General features: G+C 40.1%; 1 protein-coding gene across 1 annotated transcript in view; it reads right to left on the bottom strand.

The window, feature by feature from the left end:
• LOC121393891 (kinesin-like protein KIF28P) overlaps positions 1 to 15,847 on the bottom strand; it is a 41,141-nt gene that overhangs the window by 21,492 nt on the left and 3,802 nt on the right. Inside the window, exons 4-9 of the mRNA XM_041563732.1 lie at positions 9,998 to 10,033; positions 7,496 to 7,786; positions 6,432 to 6,586; positions 5,790 to 5,901; positions 2,655 to 2,722; positions 1,634 to 1,776 (exon numbers count right to left, since the gene is read on the bottom strand). Coding sequence (XP_041419666.1) covers positions 1,634 to 1,776; positions 2,655 to 2,722; positions 5,790 to 5,901; positions 6,432 to 6,586; positions 7,496 to 7,786; positions 9,998 to 10,033 — 805 coding nt within the window. The remainder of the gene's footprint in view (positions 1 to 1,633; positions 1,777 to 2,654; positions 2,723 to 5,789; positions 5,902 to 6,431; positions 6,587 to 7,495; positions 7,787 to 9,997; positions 10,034 to 15,847) is intronic.

Below are 15,847 nucleotides of genomic sequence, written 5' to 3' on the forward strand. Positions count from 1 at the left end.
ATTTATGTTACTGGATTGTGACTGGATCATATTGTGTGAGTTTCACCTAACATCCACCTGAATAAGTTGAATGTGATGGTAACTGCATTATGCAAGGGTTTAAAATGCACGGGTATTCCCTGTACCCACCCACACCTGAGCCAAACCCCACCAGCTCTTCTATTTATAAACCTGCACCCACTTCTGACCTTACGAAAGTGGGTAGGACAGGCGCACATATATTAATAGTGATTGCAGGAAGCAGAAGCTGGCACAATAAGGTTGTAAACAGAGTGCGGTTTGCTCCCGCCCGACCTGCAGGACCCGCGTGTTTCGGGCCATCCCACACATCACTATTCCCTACCAGTTGCTTAGACTTATTACTACTAGATATTGTATATCTTGACCAAGATGAATGAATACCTACATAGACACTATGCTCGTCTTGCCCAGTTATGTGTGTTTCTGAATCAGCTATTGTAGTTTTAGTTGCTAGCACTGTAATAATGAGTTTTATTACTATATATGGGGCATAGGGTCTACATTGCACAAGCGCAGTTGCTAACAGCAAGCAATCAGCAATTACTTTTAGTTAGACTATAAAGGCAAAGGAACATCTATGTTGAGGAGCCATTCTGTCCTTTTATTTGCAAACAGGCAGTATACAATTCAGTAGAGGGTCATAGTCTCTCCTACAATCTGCACAGTTCCCTCTATTATGTTGCAGAATCACCTGTAAACCTGACAGTTTACCCCCTTCAACATATATATTTTAATAAAACAAGGTATATACAGTCCCTTCAACAGCAAAGCAGCCCATGCTCATAGAGGCAAATGCACCACATGGTACAATCTATTAACAGGAAGCAAACAGCACCCAAACCTGCTGCCAGGCCTGGATTTGTGGAGAGACAACCAAGGCCTGGGCCTAGGACGGCAGACTGCCCAGCAACACCCAAACCGGTTCAGAAACACAGGGGAATGCGCAGGAGATTTGATAGTTTTTCAAATTTGCTGTGTGCCAATCACCATTGCTCTGGTCCCGATGAAAATTTGAGCAAATAAAAGCAGGGGACTGGGGCTACAAACGACAGCAGGCCTAGGGGCACCTGTTATGTAAATCCGGCCCTGCCTGCTGCAGATATTGATGCAGCCTGTAGTCAAACCCTGGAAATTACTGCCATGTTCAGGGTGGCAGTAGCTCCAAGGTCCCCCTGGATATTTACCCAGGAGAACCTTGGAGCTCCTGCCACCCTGAACATGGCACTTGTGTGCGATTCATCAGAACTGACTGGACGGATGCAAGGTATCTATTGCAGCTGTTAGTAGAAGGAGCATATGTGGACGGAAGACTCTTTAATAAATAGTATCAGTATGTGCAACAATTGCAATCATGTTTGTGTGACAGCACTGCGATCATATATGATCCATTATATGTCTGATGGGTTTGCCTGACAGACCCTGGGACAATTTTACATCTGGGCTTTGATAAATAAGACACCTTACCTTGTAAAATTTGCCTTGCTTTAACATAACTAGTAACATAATGAAACTGCCATCCCCTGTGCATGTCCTGGTGCATGCGATACACCTCCAGTCCACTGAGCATAACTTTCTAAGCATTATTTAAGGCAAGGGATTTTTTTTTACTTACTTGTTTCTTGTTCAACTCTTTTCCCTGAATTTCCCAGTCCTGCCAGCCTAGAGAGCAACTTGTTATTTTCAGCTTTCAGTTCTTTAATGAGTCTTTCGGTGGGGCCAGCATTAATTATGGCTTTATTTTTTATTTTCTTCGCCCTTAAACATCAAACAGGCAGCAGTAATTAGATTAATGGAAATTAGAAATCATACTTGCTTATTACACAAATACACCTACATCTACAGTGTATATGGGAACACCCGAGAAATCTGATACACTGAAAAGGGTTATAGTCGATATAAGTTGTATTTCTTTATTACTGATCCTGACACATAAGCAAAGCATTGCTGGCTAATTGGTAAAGAACCTTAACCTCTCCACTGACCCTACTATATCCTATGGGTCAGGGGTAAGAACATACTCCTTGATTTCTTTACACATTCTTACATTAAGAATAAGCTGTGGAAATGGTAGTTCCAATGGACTCCTCTAGATAATTGAGTTCCCTGTAGAGGAGGGAATTTCAGGGTGGGCCAAAACTAAGTGTAGGTACCACAGGCACCTTCATATCTAGGGTGCAAATATTTCTGCAAGGAGTAGGTTAAGCCACTACCATTTTACTTGGCCTTTTGGCTGTCTTGATCAGAAAAATGTATTATGCTGCTAGGGACCAAGATGGTGAACATCCAAGGTATAAAACCTACATTTGCAAAATTGTGGCTGCCATATGGAGGGCCACACACCTGGCTCAGTATAAATGAATGGTGGATCAAGGATCTGGTATTATTTTTAGTGTGAGCAAAATTAATATTGCAGTGCTTGAACATGAGCTACATTAGGTTTCTGCGCCATTAATGCTGTTACTTTGGAGACAAGTAGGATAAAAATGTCTCAGGTGGAAAAAAACTAGACTTTCATAATCAGGAGAGGTGAGAAAATGTTAAAAAATCAGCAAAATGATTGTTGTTAGAGTATTTTTTTTGTTGATGGTGAACAATTGTATAGTACATCCATTCATTCATTGGCTTGCCATTACCTCTCAGCATATCTGAGTGTTGATAAGGTCTCCTCATAGCAGATATCTGCTGGACTGATTGCTGCAATCTATTAATTGAACAACACAAACAGGTGATATCAGACAGACTGCTTTTGTTATTTATTGGAAGGAACAAAAAATACATTTAGAAAAAAAATTGGTGGAGTTAAAACACAGGACGCTATCAGTCAGTTGTACTTTGATATTACAACCCCCATTTTACATTTCAGGGGACCAGGAAAAAAATGTGTAAAATCCTGGAAAACCAGGAAATGTGTTAAAGCAACTTATTCTTCAATTACAAGGAGTCTACAGTATCTAGTAGAGTTAAGTCTAAAGCAACTGGACTTTCTGAGTTTTTTACCCTTAAAGGTAATAAAGTCACAGACATCCAATCACAATGGTTCCATTGAACTTATTCAGTTGGTGTTGGCTGAAACTCACAGATGTGTGAAAGTCTAGTCAGAATGGTACCATAATTTTAATTGAGGCAGGTGTTAATTTTTAAAATGTACACAACTGGAAGTGGGAAGGTGTAGGTCTCTTGGGTATATAAACTTCTGTCTCAGAGTATTGCTTGGTTTGAAAATTCTCCTACGTTTTTCCGATGTTCGAGCCACATATAGAATGACTATGTTGCTTTGCTTGCAATACTCCTTCCCTCTGTTTGATGGTCTGGTGTTTTTGTTTGAACTTGATTTTGTTTTGGCAAAGACCCAGTCTGGGTATCCACAAATTTCAGAGCTGCTTTGAGGTGCCTATATTCCTTCTCTTTAGCCTCTGCATTGGCTTTCAGACATCTGTGAGTTTCGGCCAATGCCAAGTATATAAATTCAATGGAACCATTGTTATTGAATCTGTGACTTTACTACCCTTAATTTATGAATGCTGGGAAATTCCCTACCACACAGTTGAACTGAAGAAGCCTCTCTCTATGCTGAGTGGTGAAATGTTTTCAAGAAAATTTAGAAAGTCCAGTTAATTTAGACTTTACTCTATTTGATACAGTATATCATGACCTGGATTAGACATGTCCAAAGTGCGGCCCGGGGACCAATTGCGGCCCGTTTTCAAATTTACACCGGCCCTCAGCCCCCATCATGAAATTAATAATAATGAGGCCCCCCAGCACAGTGCGATCAGGAATCCCATAGCAGTAATATTAAGGCACATTAGTGAAATGATCTGCCACTTGGTCTATACTACTGCCTGTGTGCTGAAGGTGTTAGCAATAGACACGTACTGGCATGTAGAGACACGTTGCTTTCGCATACTTCTTTAGGACTGAAGGTGTCAATAGACGTACAGACATGCCAGTACAGTAAACTAAAGAAGTATGGCGTCACTACGTTCCAGTACGTGTCTACACCTTCAGCACACAGGCAGCAGTATAGACCAAGTGCCAGATCATTTCACTAATGTGCCCAATTCCTTGTTTAAACGAGTTAAATGTTAATGGTTCAAAGTATGTCAGGCTGAATGGTCGGCCCCCACACATTTTCACCTCGCCAAATCTGGCCCTCTTGCAAAAAGTTTGGGCAGCCCTGACCTGCATTACATCTTTACAGCATTAATGTTACACTATGGGATGGTATGTGCAAGACCTCTCTAAGGGTGGCCATAAACGGGCAGATTAAATCTGACAGGAGGATATCGTTCTTTAGACCAATTCGGCAGCGTATTTGCCCGTGTATGGGGCATTCCAATGGGTCTCTCCAATCGATATCAGGCCAACAATCGGCTAGTTGATGCAGTCCTCTTCCCTTCAGCGCCCATTTCCTTAGTTGAAATCCAATCGTTTGACCCTAGGGCTAAATGATCAGATTAACCCGTCATCGTACTGCCTTTGGTGGGCATATTGCCATGCTGTTGGAAAACAGCAGACAGAGATTGTTCCAGTGCATATTACTTTATGCAGGGAGGGTCTATTGTTGCTTAGCAGTGTGATGTCATGTTTGACCTGTACTCTGTGTGATTTTCTTCTTCCTCTTCCTGTGTATGCTCTCTGAAAGGTTCCTGTTGCAGACATGTTATGCTGAAGTGTTTATGCTGAGTTCTATAAAGCAAACAAGTTACTGTTCACACAGAAGTTGGTGTGTCTGTCCTCACTTACAGAGAAGCTGCACATGCAGTTCAGATCAGCTCTCTGCTAACACATACACAATAAGATATGGTCGTTTGGTAAAGTCGCCAATCGCGTATGGCCACCTTAAGTCAAGGCAAGGGCAGAGAAACAAACTGCACACATGAGGGGAATGGACACTAATTCCTTTAGTTACAGAGCTACAGAGCCGTTGTGCACCTTTGTAACCTTTCTGACGGCCTGGGGTCTGTGGCTCCACTACAGATTATGCTTCTGCATGGAGGAATCGCTTCCACTTCAGAAATTGTGGAGCATTCTTTGCATATTAAATCAGAGAATCATTAGGGGTCTGTAGTGCATCCACTGGAGAAGGAAGTTTCTGTAACCAGAGGGCTAAGTATGTGGTTACCATGCTGCCTAAGGGCTTTGAGTGAACTTGTGTTGGACATACAGGTATGGGATCCATTATCTGGAGAATAATATAATATTACCAGCTTGCACACCCTGGCTCTTCGTAACGTGAATGCCCAGTGCCCAGTGAAGAAGGCTTCGGAAACCTCCAAATTCATGAGTAAAAAAAAAATCATTTCACTGGCACTCAGGTCAAAGTGCAAGCAGGGACAAACCCTTGCTGTGTTTAATTGCAAAAGTGCAAATAAACACAGCAAGGGTTTGTCCTTGCTTGGACTTGACCTGAGTGCCAGTGAAATTATTTTTATCCATTATCTGGAGACCCATTATCCAGCATTCTCTGAATTATGGGTAGGCTATAGCTATATACCATAGACTCCATTTTAATCAAATCAGTTTTTTTAAATTATTTCGTTTTTCTAAATAATATAATTAATCCTTATTGGTGGCAAAACAATCATATTGGTTTTATTTAATGTTAACATGTTTATACACATGCCACAGATGTGCATGATGGACAAAGGACCCTTTCTGCGCCTTTAGTATAAATGAACAAAGAGCAGACACACAAACACAATAAATATTACAAAATGCGATGATCATAAAACTTGCACTCATACAAAGAAGATCCAACACTTTACCATAACAGTCCTGCTATTACCCCCCAATGCAGACTGCAAAAGTTTTGTCAGAACAGAGTCTCGATATGGAATATGTAAAACTCTCTTTCCCACTGCTGCTTCTGCTAGGGCACTAAGAGAAGAGAAAATACATTATTTTAGCAAAACTGTAAACTGGAATCAAAACTGTACTGATGCTTCTGAGATATGTGTCTTCTGGATCAAGCTGTAGATGCAAAACTTCAACCCACCCCACCACAGAATTTGCCCCCACTTCCTCCGTCGCCCACATACACGCATGCACGCAATTTGAGCTGCAGATGAGTCCGGTCTAGGGTAGGCAGAAGAGGTATCTGCCCAGCGCCCCCCAATGGTTGTGCCCTAGGCAGCGGCCTCTCCTGCCTACCAACCTGAGGACATGGTATCAGAAGCTGGGCATACATATAGAGGCATATTTTTATAGTTTTTGGATGATATGGTAAAAGATAGCATAAGTGCTTGGCATATTACATTGCTGCCCTTAAAGGGATACTGTCATAGGAAAAAACTTTTTTTTCAAAATTAATCAGTTAATAGTGCTGCTCCAGCAGAATTCTGCACTGAAAAAAAAAAAAAAAGTAAAAATCTTTGGTTTTTTTTGCAAATAATTTTTTGTCATGTTACCTTATGACATTACCCAGTGTGGTCAGACTAAGATTAACGCAAGTCCCTTCCCGAAGGCGATCTCCCTCAGAAGCAGATGCCTTTTGTCTTTCACTCCCAGCAAGATCAACTAAGTTTATACTGGATTGCTTTGTAATCTCTTCCTCAAGTAATATCTGCAGAAACGATAAGCATTGGTACAATGGTTATAGTATCAGAATTGGTACCCAAAACCACAAAACATCATTAAAGCCATTACAACCATTTCTCCATTATCTTGCTTTTGGAATAAAGAAATTGGATCCAATGGATAATTTACAACCACAAGTGCAGTGTGCAAAGCGTATTGTTGGAGCCAATCACCATGTTTATTAGCCATAATGCAGCATAACTCCAGGATCATTGTGGTCACCTGGTACAATTGCGAATGTTGACATTTTCAAAGTCCAGTTGATAGGGTAATTTCTGGTGCTTGGTGTGAGAGTGACATGTGCATCCTATTCTTCTTAAACAACTGTGATGCAGAGATGGATACAGGCTGCCCTGGAAACCCTGGGTAACCTTGGAGCTACCTCTGAACCTTAGCTCCAGAGTTACCCTGTGTCCAGGGCTGGATCTCAAATCACGGCGCCCCAAGGCCGCATTGGCCACTGCCGGTGCTACATGGTCCTATATTCCTTATATAGCACCAAGCAATGTTTCCTCTGATATTTTTGTAGTTCGTATGCACTAAAATGATTGATCTACTTGTGATTCATTAGTGAAATATAAAGCTTAAGCAGTGCTGGCACCCTTGGCAACCTGGCAGGCAACTTTGCCACCCCCTGCCACTTCAAACTTTCCCTCCATTTGTTGAACGAGTGAGCGCACCCACATGCATATTGATGTTTTGGAGGGTGGAACGCGCAGGTATGCAACAGGACAGGTACCAATGATGAGCTGATGGTGGGGGGAAAGGGGCCTAGACTAGGGGTAGGCAAACAGAAGAGGTACGTGCCTGCCCCCCCCCCTTCATTGCACCCTAGGCACATGCCTCTTCTGCCAGTACCTAATTCCAGCCCTGAGCCTGAATGTTATTGATAAACATATAAAGCCTTTGTACTAAAAATGTGAGATCTGATGCCAAAGTGAGGAAATAATGGGGTTGTTACCTGTTTAAACTGGATTGTTATTACCATGTGGGACCTGCTGCTGCTGGCATTCATGCTTGTTGATGCAGTAGTCCTTATTTTTTTCCCTTGTTCTATTAACCTTTCAATCTGTGCATAGCTCTCACATGGGACCAACTTAAGCCCATCAACATAGAAACCTTGGTGCTGGTCTTCTCGAACCTTTAGTCCACCAGACTTCTTTGTTTTAGACAGCAAATCAGTTACCTAAGCAACAAAAGATTAGGCAGATAATAATAATAATAATAATAATATTTCTACCACTTCTACTACTAATAACAACAGCACTATTATTACGAATAAAGCTACTAATAATAATGCTGATACTAATGAAGCTAAACACTAATACTACTAATAATCCTTAAAATACCACAAATACTAATACTGCTAATCATAATTATACTACTAATGCTACTAGTAATATTACTAACTTCACTAATACCGCTAATACTGCTATTACAATAATACTACTAACAATACTTACAAATAATACTAATAACACTTAGGGGCAGATTTATCAAGGGTCGAATTTCAAAGTGAAAAAACTTTGAAATTTGACCATCGAATAGGTGTAGTACGATAGTCGAAGGTTTTTTCCTTAAAATTAAAATTGTTTGATCGCACAATGAAATCCTTCTAATTGTTCGATCCGTACGATTTAATCGATAAGATCATATGATTTTACAAAAAAACCTTTGACTTCTCAAAACTTAGTCACCGGCTCATATGGGTTATAGGAGGTTCCCCCATAGGCTAAACAGCAATTCGGCAGGTTTAAGGTGGCGAAGTGTTGAAGTCGAAGTTTTTTAAAGAGACAGTACTTCGATTTTCGAATGGTCAAATTTGTGAAGTTTTTTCAATTCAAATCTAATTTTGGCCTATTCGATGGTCAAAGTACCCAAAAATTACTTCAAAATTTGAAGTTTTGAATTCGAAAATTCACTTCGACCCTTAGTAAATGGGCTCCTTATAATAATACAAATTATGCTACTAATTCTAATACTACTGATACTAATAATAGCAATAGTATTACTAATACTAATATTAATACTAATACAATTGCTAATAATACTAATACTAACAATGGTTCTAACACTATTAATACTACAACTATTACTAATAATACAAGTACTAATACTAAAAATACTATGACTGATGCTACTATTAATACCACTAATAATACTACATAACCCCTTACTAACACTAAGGGGGTGATTTATTGACGTTTGAATTTGTACTCCTTAAAGGGACCCATCACCCAAAAAAAATTATTCCAAATCCTATTTTTTCATGTTAGTCAAGCAAAATGAACTTTAATTACACTGTATACATTATTTGAATCTTGTTTCCATCAGTCTGGGAATTATAGCAAGTAGGCAGGAGCCATTTTGTGGACACTGTTATTAAGGCAAGCCTTGCATTATCACAGAATCTTATTTATGCACTAGAATGGGGGACCTGATGTCCATCCCCAAGCACTGGTTACACAATGAAATGGTTAAGAGAACTGGGGGAATGTGGGGAGAGCAGTGACATCTAGGAAGTGCTCAATGGAAAGTGAAAGTAATTGCTTGCCCCACCCCGCCTCTATGCCTAAGGCATAGAGGAGGGGCAGGCAGTATTTGATTGACAGCTGAGATTTTTAAATTAACAGCTATGAATGCTTTAATAAAAAAAAAAGAATTTGGCTTTAATTTTTAATTTAAAAAGGACTTTTATTATACAGTTTTTTATATCTGGGTGACAGGTCCACTTTAATTTTAATTAAGCATTCAAAAACAAAAAATGTATAATATTTAGTGCAAAAAATTCAAATGTAAAACTTTGAAAACAATAACTAGAGTTCAAAGGACACAGGACTAATCTTACTGCTACTACTATTATTATTAACACAATACCACTACTAATACTATTGCTGATAATATTATTACAATAATACTGATGGTATCTATACTAATAAAAAAACAAATAATTATTTACTGCTACTAATAATACCAATACCACTACTACTAATAGTGATACTAATTATCATGTTTGTACCACTAATACTAAAAAAGTTAACAATAGCAATACTATGAATACTAATAATACCAAAGACTATTAATATTAACTATTATTAATAATGATACTGCGAACACTTCTAATAATATTAACAATAATACCAATACTAGTAATATTAGTCCTGCTGTTAATACTACTTCTAATACTAATACCAATTATACTTCAACTATTAATAATAACTTGTACTGCTTTATGGCAGGGATATCATTCCTTTAATAGATCTAGAAACATACCTTGCACAGAACCTGTTTATTATTCACAATGACCTTATCTAAAAGCAAGCCATTTCCTGTTAGTTACAGCATTCAAATGCACAGTTTGTCATTATAGTTATAAAGCTAAGGGCTAAGACGTTACCTGTTCATTGTAAATTTCCAGCATGCTGAATGTAACCTGAAATAACAAGAAAACACTTGACTATCTTGACATTTGCCAAGGGATCAACTTTTATACACATTAAATAATAGTAGCAACGGTTGCAAAAAGTCTAGTAACCCAGAGCAACCAATGAAAGATAAGCATTTTCTGGACAACTGCTGGAAATAAACAGCTGATTGGTTGATCGGTTACTAGACATATGGCAAAATTTGCACCTATTATTACACTATATATTTTATATGTAAGATCATGAGCATACACATGCTTTATAATAAATAACATTTTAAAAAGTCTAAACTGCTTTAACTGAAAAATATTTTGTTGGCCCTCCCTGCTGCACACTAAGGTCGAATTTGAACGTTTTTTATACCTCGAATTAACTCGAATGAACTCACAAATTGAATGGTTTTTTATTTAAGAAAAAACTTGAATGGAAAAGCTTGATACAGTGAATTCAGGTCTAACAACCCTGAAAACTCGAATAGTTCACGTTTCCTGCGTAAAAAAAACTTGAATTGCTCTAATTGAGTAATTGAGTTTTCAGGCAAAACCCTCTGAAAAAAATCGAACATCATGAAGGCTATCTTCAAATGATTCAAGGGACCTCTGCCACTGACTCCTATATAACTAACATATTTTAGATGGTGTATTGTTGGATTTAAGCTATTTCCAGGGTGGGGGTATAATAAATCTCAAAAAATTCTATTTCCTTAACGTCCAACAGCAGCACACACTGAGATTTCCTCCCTCCCCCTAATTAGGACAGTAGGACCAATAGCTAAGCTTTTAGAAGCCATAAGAACCCTCCCCTTCCCCCCTTCCATCGTGTTTTTTCTGTCCTACCTGGGACAGTGGGATACTTTTTTCTTTTCTTTTGCAGAAGGGCTCGGTAGTGAGCCCTGGGACGTTCCAGGGAGCCAGCTTCGGGTGGTGGTCCTTGGGGAGGGTAGAGGACGGAGCTCCTGGCCCTCCGCATTAGCTGACCGCATGGATAATGGATAGGCGCGCAGCCACGGACCGGCTTTCAGGAGGCGCACAGCGATGACGTCATCGCACAGTGAGGAAGCGGCTGGGTTTAAAAAGGGCAGCGTGTGTTGCATTAGGGGCCCATTATGTGCTGCAAATACAAGCGGTCAGGCTACAAACAAGGGCTGTGTTACCTGGAGAAGCAATTAAGGTATTGCTGGTCTTCCTATTGCCCAATATGTGTCCCAATATTACAGATTACAAATATTGTTTTTTTCATTACTCTCTCTACAGATGTCCAGTCTGGAAATTAGGGGGAAAAAGCGGTCTAAAACCAGACATTTGGTCTGCAGTCAATGTGATGTTCCGCTCCCAGATAACTATGAGAGAGGTCGCTGTGAAGCCTGTCTGGCAAAAGCGAATGAAAATGCTCAATCTGCTGAAACTGCAATGAGTTGGTTTAAAGACTTTATTCAACAGTCTTTTTCAGAAATAAGGAGTTCTTTATCTCAGAACATAATTAATCCTGCTGACAAGTCACCTATATCTGTAGATGAACAGGATTACACGGTTATTGATGAGGTGAATTCTTCATCAGAGGATGAAGTAGACATGGCAGTATTCCAATCTGAATCAATATCAAAATTGATAAAAGCAGTTAAAGGTGCAATGGAAGATCAGGAGGGGAAAAGTTCAGAACCAGAACAGGAAAGGATGGTCTAGGAAAATGCCTAGAGCTTTCCCCGTACATCCAGTGATAAAAGATCTAATGGAGTTTGAGTGGAAAAATCCAGACAGGCCACCAGTAATTAACAAACGCTTTAAGACTCTTTTTCCTATATCAGAAGAGTCCAAAAAATGGGAGGATCCTCCCAAAGTGGATATGGCTGTGGGCCGACTTTCAAAGAGAACCACAATTCCGGTGGAAGATGGTTCACGCCTAAAAGATGTGATGGACAGAAAAGCGGAGACATCCTTAAAAAGAATTTATATGACTTCTGCTGCTCAGTGTAAGCCAATGATTGCGGCCGCTGAGGTGTCAAGGGCCTTGAGAAACTGGTTAGTTCAGTTGGAAGAAGATATTCATAACAAAATTCCGAGGGAGGATTTGGTCAAAAGTTTGAAGACAGTGAAACTGGCATCTGAGTTTCTCTGTGACTCTTCTATTGAGTCACTTAAACTTGCTTCAAAGAATTTAGCACTCTCTACTACAGCTAGAAGGGCAATCTGGTTAAAGCCGTGGAGAGCGGATTCAACCTCAAAAATGAATCTTTGTAATATGGACTTTGAACCAGGTCAATTATTTGGATCCAAACTTGATTCATTAATGGAAAAGCTATCAGATGATAAAGGGAAATCACTTCCACAAGATAGACAAAGGAACTGGAGAGGATCCTTTTTTCGTAGACAAAAGAGATCTCCGCCAAGGAAAAGACAGGATAGATTCTATGAAAAAGAAAAAGAGAGAGCACATCCCTTTCGAGGGCAAGGATCTACAAGAACCTCTAGAGGAAGAGGAAAACCTCAATTTGGCAGACAGAAAGAATTCTGACGCCAGAAGTTTGGAGGTTGGGGGAAGGCTTTCGCTATTCTACCCTCAGTGGGAAAAAACTGTGACAGATTCCTGGGTTCTACAACTAATAAGAGAAGGCTACAGAATAGAGTTTCATCAAGAACCACCTCCTCGATTTCTAACCACCCCAGAGGGTTCTTCTCTCCAAAGGCAACTGTTCTTAGAAGAATCTATCCAGAATTATCTTCAGATGAAGGTCTTAGAAGAAGTTCCAGATTGCGAAAAGGGCCAGGGAACCTACTCCATCGTTTTTTTGGTCCAAAAGCCAAATGGAACTTTTCGCATGATAATCGATTTGAGAATGGTGAATCGATTTATAAAGAAAAAGCATTTCAGGATGGAAACGATAAGGTCTGTTATTCAGATTCTAGAAAAAGGAGATTATCTGGTGACAATAGATTTAAAGGATGCCTATTTACATCTACCCATCTTTCATCATCACAGAAAATTTCTGAGGATAGCAGTGATTATTCAAAAGAAGATACACCATTTCCAGTTCAAGGCACTACCCTTTGGAATAACTTCTGCACCACGAGTCTTCACCAAGGTGGTGGTAGCTGTGGTAGCAGTGCTAAGAAGAGAAGGAATACACATAGTCCCTTATCTGGACGATTGGTTATTGAAAGCAGTCTCAGCCTCTCTTCTAGAAAGACAGATTCAGAGAACCCTGGAAATCCTGGGAAATCTTGGTTGGATAGTCAACAAAGAAAAATCTTCCCTCTTCCCAGCCAGACAGAAACAGTTTCTGGGGAACAGACTGGATACAGTCAAGATGAGGATTTTTCTGACTCAGGAGAGAGTGTTGTCTCTTCAAAACCAGATTATAGCTCTGGAGAATTCTGGGGCGATATCTCTTCGTCAGAGGATGAAAATTTTGGGCCTCATGTCAGCCTCTATAGAATCGGTACAATGGGCAAAACTGCATATGAGGCCACTACAGCAAGAACTGCTCTCCAGATGGGACAGAGACATAGAGTCACTGGACAAAAAGTTCTTCATATCTGCAGAAACAAAAAAAGTCACTAAGCTGGTGGCTGCAAGAAGGAAGACTTACACAAGGGAAAAACATAGAAGAGCCAGAGTGGATTGTTGTGACAACAGACGCTTCTCTCAGTGGTTGGGGAGCTCATATGAAGGGCCTATCTGCCCAAGGAGTTTGGGGTCCTATAGAAAAGTCCCTTTCCTCAAACTTCAGGGAGTTGAAAGCAGTTTTTCTAGCTCTAAAGTCTTTCCAGAGGCATCTAACAGGCCAGGCGGTAAAGGTTCAGTCCGACAATACGGTGGTGGTAACCTACTTGAACAGACAAGGAGGCACAAGATCCAGAGTACTCCTAAAGGAGACCATGAATATTCTTCAGTGGGCAGAAGAACATCTTCTATCTCTGATGGCAGTACATATTCGAGGTCAGGACAACAAACTAGCAGACCACCTGAGCAGAGTTGCGTTGGATCCAGGAGAATGGTCTCTGAGTCAGAGGATTTTTCAGAAAATTATCAGAAGATGGGGAAAACCAGTGGTAGACCTGATGGCAACAAAAGAAAACTCCAAGCTGCCCAGGTTTTGCTCCCTTTACAGGAAGGATCAGCCTTGGGTCCTGGATTCGCTATCAATCAAGTGGGACTTCAGTCTGGCGTATATCTTTCCCCCTATTCCTCTCATAGGGAGGGTTCTAAAGAAGATTCGCATAGACCAGACTTCAGTGATTGCGATCATACCATTCTGGCCGAGAAGGAGCTGGTTCTCACTCCTAATGAAAATGAGTCGGGGGGAATATTGGATCCTTCCCTGCAACAGAGGTCTATTGTTCCAGAAGAAGGTGTTTCACACAGACCCTCAACGTCTGAACCTGACAGCATGGAGGTTGATAGGCCCCTATTAGAAAATCGGGGTCTTTCTGAAAAAGTAATCAGTACCTTAATGAGTGCAAGGAAAGAATCCACCTCCAAAGTTTACTCCAGAATTATAAAGGTCTTCAAGAACTGGTGTAGCCTAGAGAATGTTGAATTGTCTTCAGTCTCGGTAAACAACGTTTTAGACTTTCTTCAGAATGGCTTAGATAAAAATCTAAGACCTAATACACTTAAAGTACACATATCGGCAATTTCAGCTTTTCTGGGGACAAGGTTTGCTGAAGAACCTCTTATTAGAAGATTTATAAGAGCATCCTTCAAATTAAGACCAACTGTTCTGGAGCCGTGTCCACAGTGGGATCTTAATATTGTATTAGAAAAACTCTGTGACGCTCCCTTTGAACCTATGGAGAGTACAGATATTAAACATCTTTCTTTTAAATCACTATTTCTAACGGCCATCACCTCTGCAAAGAGAGTAAGCGACCTTCAGGCATTATCAGTCAGAGAGCCTTATATAAGATTCTTTCAAGAACAGGTGGTACTTAGGACGGTACCCTTTTTTAGACCCAAGGTGGCTTCTTGGGCTAATATTAATCAGGAGATCTGTCTTCCTGCATTTTTTCCACAACCAAAAACTCCAGAAGAGAAGAGACTTCATCTGTTGGACGTGACAAGGGTTCTAAAAGAATATATCAAAAGAACAGAGTCATTCAGGAAATCTGAGAAGCTCTTCATTTCCTTTGGGAAAAACAAAGGACAAGGGGCTTCAAAGTTAACATTAGCCAGATGGATAAAAGACACCATACAGACATGTTATGTTGCTGATAACAAATCTCCACCAATATTTGTAAAAGCACACTCTACTAGAGCGACAGCAGCATCTTGGGCAGAGAAGTTTCTAGTACCGCTGGACCAGATCTGCAGAGCAGCCTCGTGGGCAAGTCCACATACTTTTGCTAGTCATTATAGACTGGACATCAATGCTTCCCAGGATGCGGCCTTTGGAAGGTCTATTCTTCAATCAATGGTGAAAGAATCTGGAATCTAATCCCTCCCTTTATTGTTACTTGCTATGTCTCAGTGTGTGCTGCTGTTGGACGTTAAGGAAAGTTGAAATTTACTTACCGTAATTTCCTTTTCCTTTTAGTCCAAACAGCAGCACAAGTAAACCCACCCTATTAAAAAATTTGGCATTCGGTGTTGTTGTATTACTTGCAAAGACACGATGGAAGGGGGGAAGGGGAGGGTTCTTATGGCTTCTAAAAGCTTAGCTATTGGTCCTACTGTCCTAATTAGGGGGAGGGAGGAAATCTCAGTGTGTGCTGCTGTTTGGACTAAAAGGAAAAGGAAATTACGGTAAGTAAATTTCAACTTTTTTTTACCCAAAAAATTGATTTTTGACAAAAAAAAACCTTGAAAACTTGTATTTGTGGATA

This window comes from Xenopus laevis, chromosome 5L (genome assembly GCF_017654675.1).
Source record: "Xenopus laevis strain J_2021 chromosome 5L, Xenopus_laevis_v10.1, whole genome shotgun sequence".
Lineage (NCBI taxonomy): Eukaryota > Metazoa > Chordata > Amphibia > Anura > Pipidae > Xenopus > Xenopus laevis.